Source organism: Orcinus orca, chromosome 1 (genome assembly GCF_937001465.1).
Source record: "Orcinus orca chromosome 1, mOrcOrc1.1, whole genome shotgun sequence".
NCBI classification, from domain to species: domain Eukaryota; kingdom Metazoa; phylum Chordata; class Mammalia; order Artiodactyla; family Delphinidae; genus Orcinus; species Orcinus orca.
The window spans coordinates 193426040-193442132 of record NC_064559.1 but is presented as its reverse complement, the minus strand read 5'-3'; the positions used below and the strand labels follow the sequence as shown (position 1 = coordinate 193442132).

Genomic DNA, 16093 nt, shown 5'->3' with positions numbered 1-16093 from the left:
CCCATTTTTGATTTGGTTTGTTTGTCTTTTTGTTGTTGAGTTTTAGGAGTTCTCTATATATTCTGGATATTAATCCCTTATGAGATATGTGATTTGCAAATATTTTCTCTCATTCTGTGGGTTGCTTTTTTATTCTCCTAGTAGTGTCTTTTGATGCACAACATTTTTTATTTTGAAGAAGTCCAATTTATCTACTTTTTTCTTTTGTTGCTTGTGCTTTGGTGTCATATGTCTAAGAAGTCATTGCTAAATTCAAGGTCATGAAGATTTAACCTCTATAAGCTTTAGTGCTTACATGTAGGTCTTTGATCCATTTTGAGTTGGTTTTTGTATATGATGTGAGGTAGGGGTCCAACTTCATTCTTTTGCATACGGATATCCAGTTGTCCCAGCACCATGTGTTGAAGAGACTAGAAAGAGGCAATATTTTATTTTATTTTTTATTTTTTTGTGATACGCGGGCCTCTGACTGCTGTGGCCTCTCCCATTGCGGAGCACAGGCTCCGGACGCGCAGGCTCAGCGGCCATGGCTCATGGGCCCAGCCGCTCCGTGGCATGTGGGATCTTCCCGAACTGGGGCACGAACCCGTGTCCCCTGCATCGGCAGGCGGACTCTCAACCACTGCGCCACCAGGGAAGCCCCAAGGCAATATTTTAAAGAAAAATGTTAAGTAAAACACCTGTGTAGCTGATATGGGCCAGATATGGGAAAAAGTGGAGAGACGATACTTGAGTGAGTGAAGTTTGGGAGATGCTGTTTCTAGTGGATTTTTGTTCCTTGAAGATTTCCTCTGGCCTGGGAAGATGCTCTGTTTAGTGAAAGATGCCAGGTCTGAGGTGATAGTGCTGTTGGTCTCCCACCCAGAGGGACAGCTTGGCAAGGTCCCAGCCAGGTTTCACCTCCCCTGCTCTTCCTAGACCTGCATTCATGGACAAGGGGTCTCCAGGAGCAACGAAGAGCCATCCCTCTTGCTTGCTCACCTGGTGCCCGTCTGCTCCCTCCTCTTCCGCCAACGGGGCCTTGGTCCAGCTGCCAGGCCCAGCACCTCTCCCATCTGGCCAATGTGGTTCCAAAAACAACCTCAGGAGCATTTGGATGTGTTTCCAGCCCAGACTAATGGTGCTCCTGTCCACAGCCCAGACCCAGGTTCCTGTCGGGTGGGGTGGCAGTTCCTCACCTCCTGGAAGGTGATGGAAGCGTGTGGTTTTTCCTTTGCTCGTTTTGCTTTTGGAACGTAAGTCTCTTTCCAAGTCTCTCTGGCCAGATGATGACAGTGCAGGCCCGCTGGCCTCCTCATCAAAGCCCCGGGCTTCCATGTGCTGCTTCTGCTGCCCGTCACCCAGGCGCTTCCAGGCGCATTCATTTCCTAGGGCCGCCGTAACAAAGGTCCACAAACTGGGTAGCTTAAAATGGCAGAACTGTGTTCTCTCACAGTTTTGAAGACTAAAAATTCGAAACCAGGTTGTTGGCAGAGTTCGTTCCTTCTGGAGGCTCTGAGGGAGAATCTGTTCCATGCTTCTCTTCTAGCTGCCGGTGGCTGCTGGCGAGCCTTGGTGTCCCTTGACTTGCAGATGCAACATCCCAATTTCCGCCTTCGTCTTCACCTGATCTTCTCCCTGTGTCCCTGTCTCTGTGTCTTTTCTCCTCTTATAAGGGCACCGGTCATAGTAGATGAAAAGCTCACCCTACTCATCTGATGATGATCTTACCATCTCGTCTTAACTAATTACATCTGCAGTGATCCTGTTTCCAAATAAGGTCTGAGGTTCCAGGAAGGACATGAATTTTGGAAGGGACACTGTGAAACCCAATGCTTGAGGTGAGAAGTTGTCGCTCTTGGGAAGCTGGCTAGAGCTGACACAGGGAAGGAGGCTGGAGCTGACATTCTGTTTCTGTGACCCTCCCGGGTGCCTTTGCTTCTAACAGCCTGCACCTGTGGCTCTCTTCAGGGGCCTCCCCTTGAGCTACTAGAGCTGTTTTGCTGACACACACGTGCACACACACACACACACACACCCAGAAGTGCCTGGGCATTTTTGTCCCCAGGGCAGCCTTAGCATGATAATGACTGGCTGGTCCTCATGCAGGAGTATGAAAGCCCAGTTCACTGGCCTCCAGTTGGGAACAAACTCTGAGGCGCAGCTGACACTTCAGAGGCCTCCATAGGTCAGGGTTGAGCTGACTAGTTCACTTTCCAGGTCCAGATACCCCCACTCTGTTCATGGCTTGTCCTGGGAGCACTTCCTTAAGAAATTCACTTTCACATAGAACCTCTTCTAAAAGCCTACTCTGGGCAGCCCAACCTGAGACAAGTACCCATACCTTGAGCCTGCTGTGGCCAGGACTGATGCAGGAACCCAGCCCAGGGGAGCCACGAAGGGACCCACCTCACAGGGACCCAAGATTCAGTGATTTGTGGCTGGTGATGCTTTGTAAATGGACTCACCCACTGGGCCCCCTGAGGAGTCTTCCACACATCCTGCTCAGGCCAGTCTTCCCAGCCGTGCCATCTGAGATCTTCTAATTTTGCAGTTTCAGGCTGCTGACCAACCAGCTTGGGAGTTAGTGCCAACGGGTAGTCCTTCTTCCTCCACATGAAGGGGACAACCACATGCATCACTCACTGCTGTGTGCCAGCCCATGACCCAGACTTGAGTCCTTGACTCCTCTGACAGTTGACCATAGGGAACTATGACCATGAAGTCACAGGAGTGTGTGGAGGGACAGGTATAGATGCAACACAAGTGGGCAGCATGGGCCTGGCACACCTCTTCATGGAACCTGCTTGGATCTTTGGGACATGATCAGTCCCAATTCCAGATATATCATTTCCATTCTATAATGGATTGATGCTGGGCCCTCCTAATATTATGACTTGGTGGATTTGATAATACCCAGCTCACAAGGGGAGCTCAGATGGTATAGTTGCTGGGTGTCTCATGGTCAGGCATGCAGTCTCTATTAGGATCCAGGAGAATGCCAGAAATTATCACAAAAAAAGAGTAGTTCTCTGCTGCAGAAAACCCAAGGAGTGTGCACCAGCACTCTTCTACTGGGGTTTGTCAAAGACTCTGCCCAATATCCTTATCTAGCACCGTGGAATCTTCTTAGTTACATGGCTTAAATAACAGGGCAGCTTGCATTGCAGACTGAACCTCCGCAGAGTTATCTCTCTTTTTGTCTCAAAAGTGATAGTTTTATTTTTTTTAATAACAAATGTTGGTGAGGATGTGAAGAAATTGGAACCTTTGTTCACTGTTGGTGAGAATGCAAAATGGTACAGCCACTGTGAAAAACAGTATGGCAGGCCAAAACAATCTTGAGAAAGGAGAACAGAGCTAGAGGTATCACATTCCCTGATTTCAGACTATACTACAAAGCTACAGTAATCAAAATAAATGGTACTGTCACAAAAATTGACATATAGATCAATGGAATAGACTAGACAGTCCAGAAATAAACCCACACAGTTATGGTCAACTAATCTACAACAAAGGAGGCAAGAATATACAATGGAGAAAGATAGTCTCTTCTATAAGTGGTGCTGGGAAAACTGGACAGCTACATGTAAAAGAATGAAATTAGAACATTTTCTCACACCATATACAAAAATAAACTAAAAATGGATTAAAGGCCTAAATGTAAGGCATAAAACTCCTGGAAGAAAACATAGGGATAACACTCTTTGACATAAATTGTAGCAATATTTTTTTGGATCTGTCTCCTAAGACAAAGAAAACAAAAGCAAAAGTAAACAAATGGGACCTAATTAAACTTAAAAGCTTTTGAACAGCAAAGGAAACCGTCGACAAAATGAAAAGACATCTTACTGAATGGAGGAACATATTTTCAAATGATATGGCTGCTAAGGGGTTAATACCTAAAATATATAAACAACTCACACAATTCAAACAAAACAAAACAAACAAAAAAAAACCCGATTGAAAAATGGGCAGAAGACCTGACTAGACATTTTCCCAAAGAAAATACAGATGGCCAACAGGAATATGAAAAAATGCTCAACATGGTAACCATCAGGGAAATGCAAATCAAAACCACAATGAGATATCACCTGACAGATGTCAGAATGGCTATAATCAAAAAGACCACAGATAACAAATATTGGCAAGGATGTGAAGAAAAGGGAACCCTTGGACACTGTTGGTGGGAATGTATATTGGTGCAGCCACTGTGTAAAACAGTATGGAGGCTCCTCAAAAAACTAAAAATAGAGCTACCATATGAGGCAGCAATTCCGCTCCTGGACATACATCTGAAGAAAATGAAAACACTAATTCGAAAAGATACATGCACCCCAATGTTCATGGCAGCATTATTTACAACAGCCAAGATATGGAAGCAACTTAAGTGCCCACCAACAGATGAATGGATAAAGAAGGCTTGGTGTATAGATACAAGGGAATACTACTCAGGCATAAAAAAGAATGAAATTTTGCCATTTACAACCACGTGGATGGACCTGGAGAGTATTATGCTTAGTGAAATAAGTCAGCTACAAGGATATATTGTACAACATAGGGAATATAGCCAATACTTTATAATAACTTTAAATGAAGTATAGCCTATAAAATTTTTGAAACACTATTTTGTACATCTAAAACTAATATAATATTGTAAATCAACTTAAAAAATACCCACCCCCTCCATCCCCACTATGGCAGCTTCTCAAAGAATTAATAATAGAATTACTATATGATCCAGCAATTCCACTTCTGGGAGTATACTCAAAAGAATAAAAAGTGGGGTTTTGAAGATATATTCTACACCCATGTTTATAGCAGCATTATTCACAATAGCTAAAACGTGGGAGCAATCCAAGTATTCATCGATGGATGAATGGATAAGCAAAACATAGTATATCCACACAATGGAACAATATTCAACCTTAAAAAAGAAGGCAATCCTGTCATATGCTGCAACATGGGTGAACCTTGAGGACCTAATGCTAAGTGAAATCAGCCGTCATATAAAGACAAATACTGCATGATTCCACGTATATGGGATACTTAGAGTAGTCAAAAATCGTAGGGACAGAAAGTACAGTGGTGGTTGTCAGGGGCTTGGGGGTTATCATTTAATAGATACAGAGTTTCTATTGTGCAAGATGAAAAGAGTTACGGGGCTGGATGATGGTGATGACTACACAACAATGTGAATACATTTAATACAACCGAACCGTATACTTAAAATGGTAAAGATGGTAAATTTATGTTATATGTATTTTAACACGCACACACACATACACACAAAGCTGGTAGCTTTCTGATCACCTAATAAATAGGTCAGAGTAGTATTGCCAAGTGTGGAATATGCTGCTTCAAAATTTAGAGAGGCCGAAGATGGTGGCTTAAAACAATAAGAATTTGCTCTCTCAAAGTTCTGGAGGTTAGAATCCTGAAATCAAAGTGTTGTCAGGGCCTTGCTCCCTCTGAAGGCTCCAGGGGACGAACCATTCCTTGCTTCCTCCAGCCTCTGGTGGTTCCAGACATGCCTTGGCCTGTGGCTTCTCTACTCCAGTCTCTTCCTCTGTGGTCACATTGCTTCCTCCTCTGTGTGTCACTTATAAGGACATTTGTCATTGGATTTAGGATCTGCTCGGATAACCCAAGATTATATTCTCACCTCGAGATCCTTAACTTAATTACATCTGTAAAGACCCATTTTCCAAATAAGGTAATAATCGCAGGTTTCGGGGATAAAGACGTGGATGCATCTTTTGGTGGGGGGACTTTTTTGCCTGCTGCGTGGTAGAAGGTGCAGAGTGCAGCGACTTCTCTTAGAGGTGAAGGCGTGGCATGCCTCAGCTCCCTTTCCCTTACTGTCTTCATTAACATGTCGGACCCCTGAATCCTCACGGGGTGTATCTTCCACCCTCTGGCACCCATGTTCTTGCCACTCCCTGCTCCTCAGGTTCACAGCGGCAGGGGAATGGGGCACCGGCCCAGGGAGGGGGGTATGGGTAATGTTCTGGAGGCATCGACACACTATGGTGTGTCTGATCCTCTAAACATTCCAGACACCACCCTGGGCCACCAGGTTGGCTCTAGCAGCTTATAGATGCCTCCTTCCCTGGAGAATTGCTCTCCTCCCAATAGTAGGGATCTTACCAGGGGGGTTACTCCCCTCTGGCGGGGGCAGGTCAGCCACACCGGCTGCCTGGGAGGCAACTCAGTGGTGCAATTCACACTTCAGAGGCCCCCGTGAGATCAGAAGGAGGCCAGTCTCCAGCCCAAAGACATCACGAATTAGCTTTCTTCCCCTGCTCTGTCCTACTTCCTTCATTCCACTTCTGAAAGCCCACCCCACAGAACTCCCTACCTCTGGAGCTGCTCCTAGGGAACCTGAGCTAAGACAGCCCCTGGCAGTGTTATTATGATGGGGCTCAGGCAGGGCCGGGAAGGGGGTTCTGCGGTCCCTGCCGTGTAAAGGCAAACTGCTTTGTCTCCTCTCTGCCGCGGGACATCATGAAGAGAGTTTGCCAGATCAGTAGCTGTCTGCCGGGCTCCAGACACGCTGACCTGCCCCAGGGAAGATGCCACCTGTAGCGGAGACTCAGCCACACCTGGCCGAGCTCCTGGCAGGCTGCGTCCCCTCCTCAGAGGGCCCTTCCCTGACTACGTTGTCTTCTAACACTCCGTCTTCCTCCATCATAGTCTCCCATTTTATTTTTTGTAGCCCTTATTCCTTTCTGAAATCATGGCATGTATTTGTTTGTTTACAGTCTTTCTCTCCTACTAAGGGCGTCAGCTCCATGGGGCTCAGGATTTTGGCTTATTCACGCTGCCTCCCAAGCCCCCATCACGGTAGTAGGTGCTGAACCAATATGTGTCGAATGAATAAAAGAGCGGGCCTGTGTTCTTTCCCTTGAAGTCGACAGAAGTCAAACGACAGGGTTTTCTACGGAGGTTTTAAAGTGGAGGCCACTTCTGGGGGTCACCGGGGTGGGAGAAAGCAGGTCTAGGTGGGCTGTCTTCCAGGTGGTGAAAATCCCCTTGGCCTGGTGAGCCCCTCCCTGGCTGGGCTTCTTGTTGGGTCTGGGGCAGACCTCAAGGAAACATAACATTTTTAATAAAACCTCAGGGTCAATAAAGCCAAATGGTCTCGGGTGCCCCTCCTGCTGGCCCCAGCTGTTGATGTTAGAAGTCAAGAGGTTGGGGAGTCGCCCAATTCCCGTGTAGTTCGGGGAGACGTAAGCTAGAAGGGCCTGGCCCATTTTGTATGAAAAAAACAAAACAAAACAAAACTCACTTGTCCTGGAAAGATTCCACCGCCAGCCAGAATCAAAGGTCCATTCAGAGTGACAGAACCGCTCACATTCGCCGCTAATGAAAACCAAATTTCTCGTCCCCCTGAGCGTTTCCAGGGGCTGCAACTGGAAGGGGCTGCTGTGGGCTCTTGGCCACCCCTCCTGCCACCCAGAGGGCCCCACCGTGTTAAAATAGTTTTATGATAATACCGGCCACGTATTTTTCTAATTTCGGGCGTTGGTGGTTTAGAACTGGGTTGTTTTCATGGAAAAAGAAATAGCACTTGTTTGAGGCAGGGAACACTGCCCCCTCGGCTGGTGGTCCCACTGGGTGTGCCTGTCCAGGGCGAGGGAGCCCTGCCACCAAGGGCCTGGGTCCCCCCAGGGAGGCCTCATTCACAGGGCGTCTGTCCCCTTGAGTATGCAGGACAGGCTGGGGGTCGCCAGAGGGTCCAGAGACGGTGATTTCTGTCTTTCGATTTCACACTTCTGTGAAATCTTAGGTTCACAACTCAGAAAGGCAGACACATCGCTCTCAGATGAGAAGAAAGGGCTGTAACGCCTGTGTCCTCCCTGCTTCTGTTTTTTTTTTTTTTTTAAAAGACATTTTCTCATGGCTTTTTCCTTTCTTTTTCCCTTTGATGGGCAATCTTTATGGCCAAGATGAGTCATGGGGCACAAACTCAGGTGTGCAAGAAATTACACCTTTTTCCTAAAGTGAACTTAACTCTTACTTTGAGCCCCCAATACGTTTAGCTAATGGGAAACTTAAGCTCAACTTTTTCAGGTATTGCTCTGTCCTTGTTAGAAATGGAAGGGAATTCTTTCCTTGTTCTTCAGTTTTCTTATCTGTAAAATGGGGATAATGATAATATAGACCTCAAAGAGCTGATTTAACATGGCAAAATATTTATAATAGTGCCTGGCATGCAGTGTTGGCTATTATTATCATTCCAAAGATAAACTCACAGAGAAGGCACCAAACCCAGCATGAGGTTATCAGGGAAGACTACCTGGAAGAGGTGACACCTCAGCTAATGTCAAAGAAGTTGGTCCAAGCATGATTTTGAACTCCTCTGCTTGGATATTCATCAAGGTCTAGAAGTTTAATACACTATACCCCTAACAAATGTGCTCACTTTAGAAAACTTGAAAAAACACTGAAAAATATGAAGAAGAAAACAGAAAACAGCTATAACCCACAACCTTCCAGTGAGTTCACTCTAGATTCCTTTTATTTCTATATTTTTAATTACATTAATTGATATACTGTATATACAGTGTGTACCTGGCTAGAAAAAATTTATTCCAGGAAAAATATTTATAGAAAGTAAAGATCTGGATGGGGGAAAATCCCTGAAAGTATTAACAATGGTTATCTTTGGAGAGGTGGGATTATGGGTAATTTTTCTTGTCCTCTTTTTGGTAATCTGTATAATCTATTTTTTCTCTGTAATTACTACTAATTACACTAGGATTATTTGGTGTCATTTTAAAATGTGATTTTACATCTGTGAGTCTGTTTCTGTTTTGCACATGCATTCATTTGTATTATTTTTTAAGATTCCACATATAAGTGATATCATACAGTATTTATCATTCTCTGTCTGATTATTTCACTAAGCATAATATTCTCTAACAAACTAGTGGTTACCAAAGGCGAGAGGGAAGGGGGATGGACAAATTAGGGGCATGGAATTGACAGATATAAACTACTGTGTAAAAAATAAGTAAGCAACAAGGATATATTATATAGCACAGGGAAACATAGCCTTTATCTTGTAATAACTTTTAATGGAGTATCATCAGCAAAAGTACTGAATTACTATGCTGTACACCTGAAACTAATATAATATTGTAAATCAACTATACTTCAATTTAAAAAATTTGATTTTAAAATTTAATACATAGAATTTGGGAACCTCAGGCTCAGGATCTTACAACCATTACATCTTTGGGCTACAGAGGAGAGTGGGGTGGCAGGACCAGACTCTGAGCCCTGGACCCTTTAGTCTGAGAGGCTCCACGTGGCCTCGGGGGTGGTGAGGGGGTTGTCACGAGCCAGGACATAAGGCTTCACTAAAACATGTGTGGGGGGTAGGGATCAGGGAGAGGGCAGGGTTGCTGTTATTACACACTTGGCATAACAAAAACTATTATCAAGACCTTGTCCCCAGTGGCCCCATCAAACGCCATGAACCCAAGACATTGAGAGACGCTTGAACCTGAGGTCTGGGGCACTGGATCCATCCTATGACTTTTGTGCTAAAGATGCCTTAGGGAACACTTAGCTCCTCCTCTGACCATTTTGCACAGGCTTCACCCTCCTTTGCCTGGACTAGTGCAGTAGCCTGTGAGCAGGTGTCTTCTCTGCACCCCCATGCAGTTCATATTCCAGGCTGCCATGGTGACTCCCCCCAACAGATGCACAACCATCTGAACCTGCCCCCACTCCGCAGTGCCTGCAGGACCAAATCCAAGCTTGACCTTCAGCCCCTGTGACCCCCTGGCCTGCTCGTCTCCCATATCCCCTCGCCATTCCTCTACCTTCCCCACTGTCCTCCCAGCTTAGACACACTCCTGTCCTCCAGGCCTCTGCACATGTGGTTCCCTCCACCTAGAGGCCCTCCTGCTGCTTCTCTGAGTAGAAGTTCTGCTGGTGAACTTCTACTCATCTTTCCATCTTGTCTCATCCGCACCGTGTATCCCACGGGTTAGCCCTCCTGTCTTCCTGTCTGTTCTCTGAGCTCCCCGGGAGCACAGCTGTGTCTTATTGGTCTTTTTTCTTGCTGGCTGGCACATGAGGGTGGATCGAGGCCTAGGTCTGTTTGGTGAATGAGTGAATGAACTCTGGCCAAGGCCTCGCAGACACCAGGCCCAAAGAGCAGAGTGGGGTATGTGGCCCAAACAGCTGCCACCCATTAGGACGACAACGAGGTCACAATGGTTTCCAGCAGCTGGCATGGGCACAAAGGAAGGGAGGCTCCAGAAAGCCAGCTCGGGGGCTGCTCCTCTCCCCTTCGCTCAAGGGCTTCCTCCGGGCTGGCTCAGGGCAGGCTCCCTCTGCGGGTGAGTATAAATATATAAAACAAACAGCGTGCCTTAACTGCAAACCTAAAAATAGGAAGCCTGGAATCCGGCTCCCCGGGCTCCTCTAGCTGCTGGACCGCATCGGTGTGGATGTGGGTGTTGAGGGGATGCGGCCCCTCACCCCCTCCCAGCTCCCCAGCCCTCGTGGGGAGGAACGGGGGGCACCCTGAGTTTCCGCAAGGAACAGTTCATTCTTTCACTCCGGTGCCCCCCCGCCCCCATCCTTTGGACAGCTCATTTCATTTACGACCCCAGAATGAACCGACCCACTGAGGTGCATTCCCCGGTGGCCAAGCTGCGTGTCTGCTGCAGCTGAGAGCTGCCCCCTGGGCCATGCTGGGGGGGCCTGGCTGGCTGTGTTTGTGGGGTGCAGTCTGGGGAAAGGGGGGAGCAAGGCAGGCCTGAGGCCCTTCCCCAGAGCACCGGTGCTGGCCCTGCGCCGGGCAGCTCCTCACCGCAGCCTCCTTCGGCCCTCACAGCTCTTCCCTTGGTCACACATCATCACCTGGGGCCTGTAGACCCCTGCCGGGACATCCACCTCTCACTACAAAAGCCAAAGCCATCCCCATGGCCAGACGCCCAGCACTTTCAAGTCTGTCTGGGACCACTTCACCCCTCAGGAGGTGCCAAGATCAGTCCAGTGCCCAGGGAGACCACCCCTTGGAGTCCCAAGGCCTGGACCACCTCTCTTGGCCTCTGGCCAGGCCGGACACAGGCTGTGGCCTGACACGGCTGGTGAACCTGTAGGCACTGCCCAAACTGCACCAGTTCCTCGAGCCTCAAAATGGAATTCTAGAGTCCAGGGGCTCCCAGACTCTGGAACAAAATGCCCTTTTACCCTTGATGGGAGGTGCAGGAGGTGGGGGGCTCGGGCCTGGGCTCCAGCAGGCTGGGGATGCTGGGCCAGGGATGTCAACCTTTCCTTCAAGCCGAGTAAACCCCTGTCCCAAAGCAGGGCCTTTGGGGATCATGGGACTTGATACTACATACCTGGCATACAGTAGGTGCTCGTGTAATATCTGAATAAAAAGGGAGGCTCAGAGAGGGACAGGGACCTCCCACAGGCACATAGCTAAAGAAGGAAAGAAAACCCTTCCTCCACATCAAGATATTTTCCAGGCCCTTCTGGGATGAACCCCCTGAGGTTAGGAAGTTCTTTCCAACACCTAACCTGAATTCTGGCCATAACTGAGGCAAGTCCCTTTTCCCCCTTCTCTGGAGGGGCATGTTCACTCTCCCCACCTGCTGCCACCTGCAGGCTGATATGGTTACTGCAGCTCTTCCCCCAGCAGCCTGTGTGACCTCAGGCAAGTCCTGGACTTCTCTGGGCCTCAGTTTCCCTTTGGGAACCTGGGTGTGCTGGTCTGTGCTTGCTAGGGTTAAGGTGATGGAGCTTTGAGTCAGGGGCTCTGGAGGCCACACCTCCTCTTGTATCAGCTGTGGCACCAAAGTGTGGCCAGCGGGGAGGAGCTTGAACTGTGCTCCCTCATAACCTCCATCATTCTCTACAAAGGGCCCCCAAATAAACACACATTACGGAAGCAGAGTGTTGACTTATAGATGCTGCTTCAGGACCATTCTTGCTCATCTGGGCGACGGCACTCAGAGCACACCCACAGAGCAGTTCTGCAGCTCTGGCCGGGATCCTGCCTAGAGAAGACTCTGCTGGCCCTGGGGCAGAAGCCGTGCTTCAGCGCAGAGGGGCGGGGATCAGGGTTTAGGCCGGGGAAAGGGGAACTTCCTGTTGGGTGTTGGGTTTCAGGCAGACCAACCTAACTGAACAGGGCAAAGTCTTGGGATTAGCTTTTGAAGTATTTTCACTCAAAACTAAGGTGTTTTATGAAATTTCCCGTCCCCAAGCCCCAGCTGGACAGGCACGGTGGGCCATGCCTCCTTGCTGGCAGGCTTGGGGAGGCTGTCAAGCCAGGGGCCCACACCCTCACACCCGTCGCCCTCACCATCAGCCACAAACTCCTCCGCGGAGCTGTGGGGCCAGGTGACACCCCCTCTTTGCACCTTAGTCGCCTCATCTGCAAAATGGGGGAGCTGACGTGGCTGATTGCTTTGCAGTGCTGACTGCTGCTAATTTATCAGCATGGCAGCGAACATTTCCCAGAGATGGGCTCTCACCAAGGCTGCTTCACGGTCCACCTGCCTATGCCCCCTTCCCAACTCAGAGCCTGGGGGATGAGCTGGAACAGGTGTTCCACCTATTCTGTTGACTTGTGAAAAGTCATGGGCCGCCTGCGAAGGGAGAAGGGACGGTGGCACCTTGAAGACCTGATATTCCTCTGGGGTTCCAGCCACACATGGGAGAGCCCTCGCCAGCTGTACTTACCCAGGGTGGTCTCTGCGGCCCTTCCGGATGGAGAGGCCAAGGCGCTGGGGAATCTCCAAAGCAGTGCGGTCAGTCCTGCTCCTGTCCCCAGGCCCGGCCCCATTCCTCCCTGGCCATGGCGGGAGGACTCCCATCCTCTCCCACCCCCATGCATACAGCTCTAGAAGTCTGGCACTGAGATCCTTCAACACATCTCAGAGTTATATTATTGTAACAAATCAGCCAAAATTCCATTTTACTGTTAAATAGTATAGAAGACAGTTTACTGTACATGGAAGTTGTGCATTAAAAACAAACACACCAAGCAAATTATAGTGCAAAGCAGTTTCCATCCCTCCCCACCTTCTTCCCAGCCCTGGGTCGGTTTTACGGAAGATATGAGTATAGCAGGTATTAACTCCTCAGCATGACAATATGTCACAACGTATCCGTACCCACCACCAAGAGGCTTACAGTAACATGGTGCCCAAACCCCTTCGTTTCCTTGTGCTTTCTAAATCAGTGTGTTTGCCTAGTACAACTTCAAAGCAGCCTTGTAAATAAGGACCCATCTTTACCAGCCCAAGCTGTCTGTACCCACTGTGGGCCTTAAAAAACTCAGCACGGCTGCCATCACTTTGAGTCAGGGAGTTTCGGGGAGGGGGTCGATTTATTTCCTGTCCCTGCCCCCACCGGGGCTTGGATGTCAGGAAGGGGTAGTAATCTGGGGAGGGGCTACAAAGTGCTGGGCACTGGGAACCCAAGGGTGCCTCCCACTGGGGCCTGGGGCCAGTCTACAACCAAAGAGAATAGGAGAGGAGGAGACACGAGGGCAATGGATTTGTAGCTGCTTCCTGAGAAGGGGTGGAGATATCCCCCCCGCCCCTCCCCCGGCTGAAGGGAGTCAGCAGGATACCCCCAGCAGCTATTTTGAAGAGATAAAAGCAGGGGACTGCTTTTTCCAGTGAGGGCAGGACAAGAGAAGCTGTAGCTCCTAACCTGTCTGAGCGTGCATCCCATGTGCCTATCTGGCGGTTGTCACAGGTGCGGTGGCAGACAGGTCACGTGCTATTCCAGAGACAACCGCTAAGGAGCATTTTGTAGGGGAGATTTCCACATCCACAGAGGATGGGGCTGAAACGATGGCTAAAAGCCACATGCTGCCCAATGCTTATAAGAGTTTTGTCCTTTTCCACTTACGCCTTTAGAGAACTAAAAAATTCAGACATGGGTTTTTTATGCCTTTCTAGAACGAAAAATACTCGGACATGCTTAAACCCTTGGGCAAGGCCTGCTTTCCCATTTGTAAACTGTAATACTTCCCCTGTGAGCAGAGCAGGGGCTGAGCTGAGGCTGCCAAGCCCTTCCCAGCTCTTGTGTTCTGCCATCATGCAGCCACCGTACTCCCCCACATCCTCCCACCTCTACCGGGACACCCACACGTCCTCTCGGACAAATGCCAGAGAGCCACAGACTTGAGATTCCAGCATCTCACCAGTGCTGCTTTGTTCTGCACCAGGTTGGCCTTTGGTGCAGGCTGGTGGGATGCTGCTGAAGGACTGTGACCCCTTGAGGAGGTTTTGGGATCCTAACAATTCCACACTCTCAGAGGGGTACCGTTCACTATCATGGGGGCTTTTTCTGTAAGAGATCGTGTGTCTGAAAATGTTTGACAAGCTTCTTTCTCTAAAATCAGCTTTAAAAACTGGTGTTTTGTTCAAGACTGCTTTGGAAGCAGACTGGTTAAAGACGGGGAGCTGTGTGTCAGAGACTGGAAGGTTAGGCTGGGCCTTCCCACGAGGCTGCGGGTCCGGGGCACAGCTTGGCTGTGCACAGCTTGGCTGGACCTAGATGGGCCAGGGATGCTGACATCTGACCCCATGACCCCTTACCCCAAGGCTTTCTGGTAGGACCTGTCTGGTTCTGGTGCTTTCTCCAAAACTGGCAATTTTGAGACCAGCCTAGGGGGAAAGGGACCCTTCCCAGCCCCCACTGAGAGAACAGAGGGCGAATGCCTTGGACTGGTAAAGTGCATGGAAGACCTGTCCGCAGGTGTCTTTCCTGGTTTTAGGGGCCTGCTGCCGCAGGCCAGTCTGCTCTGGGGCCTGGGACCCACGGACGGCTGGGATGGGGTCGGGGCCCTTAGCTGCCAGGAGTTGTAGGGAAACAGAGCTGAGGGGCGGGCCTGGGGGTATCCTCATTCCATCTCTGCTAGCGATTCCCTGGGGCCTCTGGAGGGGTTCCTTCCCCAACCAAACCATAAGTGAGCCCCTCTCAGGGCTGGGGGACCTTCCAGTTGTGACTCAACTTGTGTAAATGCAGAGGGAGGGCTGGGCCCACAGGGTGCGGGGTCTCTGAGGAAGGCAAGGGTGGGGAGGTCTTTCTAGGGTCCCGAGGATAAGAGGCCAAACCGTGTGGGCAAATGCCACCTCGCTCTAGAACAGAGATGGTCTCTGTCCCAGGAGGCCTGGGCCCCGTGACAGCAGTGGGCATAGCTGGGGACAGCCAGGTCATTCCAGGGGAGGTGGCAGGAGGAGGCTACTTCTCCCAAGGGGACGTGGGATGAGATGAGTAGGATCTGGGCTGGGGGTGGGGTCCTGGGGGAGGTCCCGACCCCTCTGTACAAAGACGTGGCTGGACCAGATGCTCTCAGAGCCAGCTACCAGCTCTGGGCCCCAGGACCACGGACCCTGGGCCCACAGCTGCCGTGAAGCGTTAAGTCCCATGAGTGCCCTGAGCCTTGGAGCTGGGCCCGCCACTTGTCTGGAAGGTTCTTGGGGTCCCCGCCACCAGCGGGAGCAGTCCACTTGGACCCGGGCTGTCAGTAGGGCCGCCACACGGCCTCGTCCATGCGGCCGGGCGTGCTCAGCGCGGTAGGCGAGTTGCTGTGGCTGCCATCGGCCTCCACGCCGTCACTCTGGCCACCCAGGCTGGGGTTCATGAGGTTGCCGGTGGCGACAGAGGCGGCGCTGCTGGGGCAGGAGGCCAACATGCGGGTGGGCGAGCGGTCGCCAGCGCTGCTGCTGCCGGCCACCATGGAGAACTGGTAGGAGCCGGAGGACGCGCCGTAGTAGAGGTGGTAGGGGGAAGGGCTGGCCTGGAAGGGCCCGCTCTGGTTCTGCGGGGCCCCCGGGTAGGGCGGTGGGAGGTAGGTGTGGTGGAAGCGGCTGGTGGCCGGCATGCTGGCCACGCTGAGGCTGCCGATGCTCGTGCCCGAGGGTGTGGCGCTGTAGGGGAAGGCGGCCGACATGGCCCCTGGGTAATGCATCCGGGGGTCGGGGAAGCGGCTCTCCGGGAGGGTCGGCAGCGCTGCGAAGGAGCGGTCAAACTGGCGGGGGTCGGAGAAAGGGTTCAGGTCGGAGGTGCCTGGGGGACAGCAAGGAGGATGGTCAGTCACCGCCCGACACCACTCCGGCGG

At 50.3% G+C, this 16093-nt stretch overlaps 2 protein-coding genes across 5 annotated transcripts in view; one reads left to right on the top strand and one right to left on the bottom strand.

Moving 5' to 3' along the window:
* Positions 1–16093, top strand: part of NCMAP (non-compact myelin associated protein) — a 561420-nt gene that overhangs the window by 287477 nt on the left and 257850 nt on the right. The gene's annotated exons all lie outside the window — the stretch shown is intronic.
* Positions 12877–16093, bottom strand: part of RUNX3 (RUNX family transcription factor 3) — a 62888-nt gene continuing 59671 nt past the window's right edge. The window contains exon 6 of the mRNA XM_004266679.4: positions 12877–16041. Coding sequence (XP_004266727.2) covers positions 15497–16041 — 545 coding nt within the window. The 3' untranslated portion in view covers positions 12877–15496. The remainder of the gene's footprint in view (positions 16042–16093) is intronic.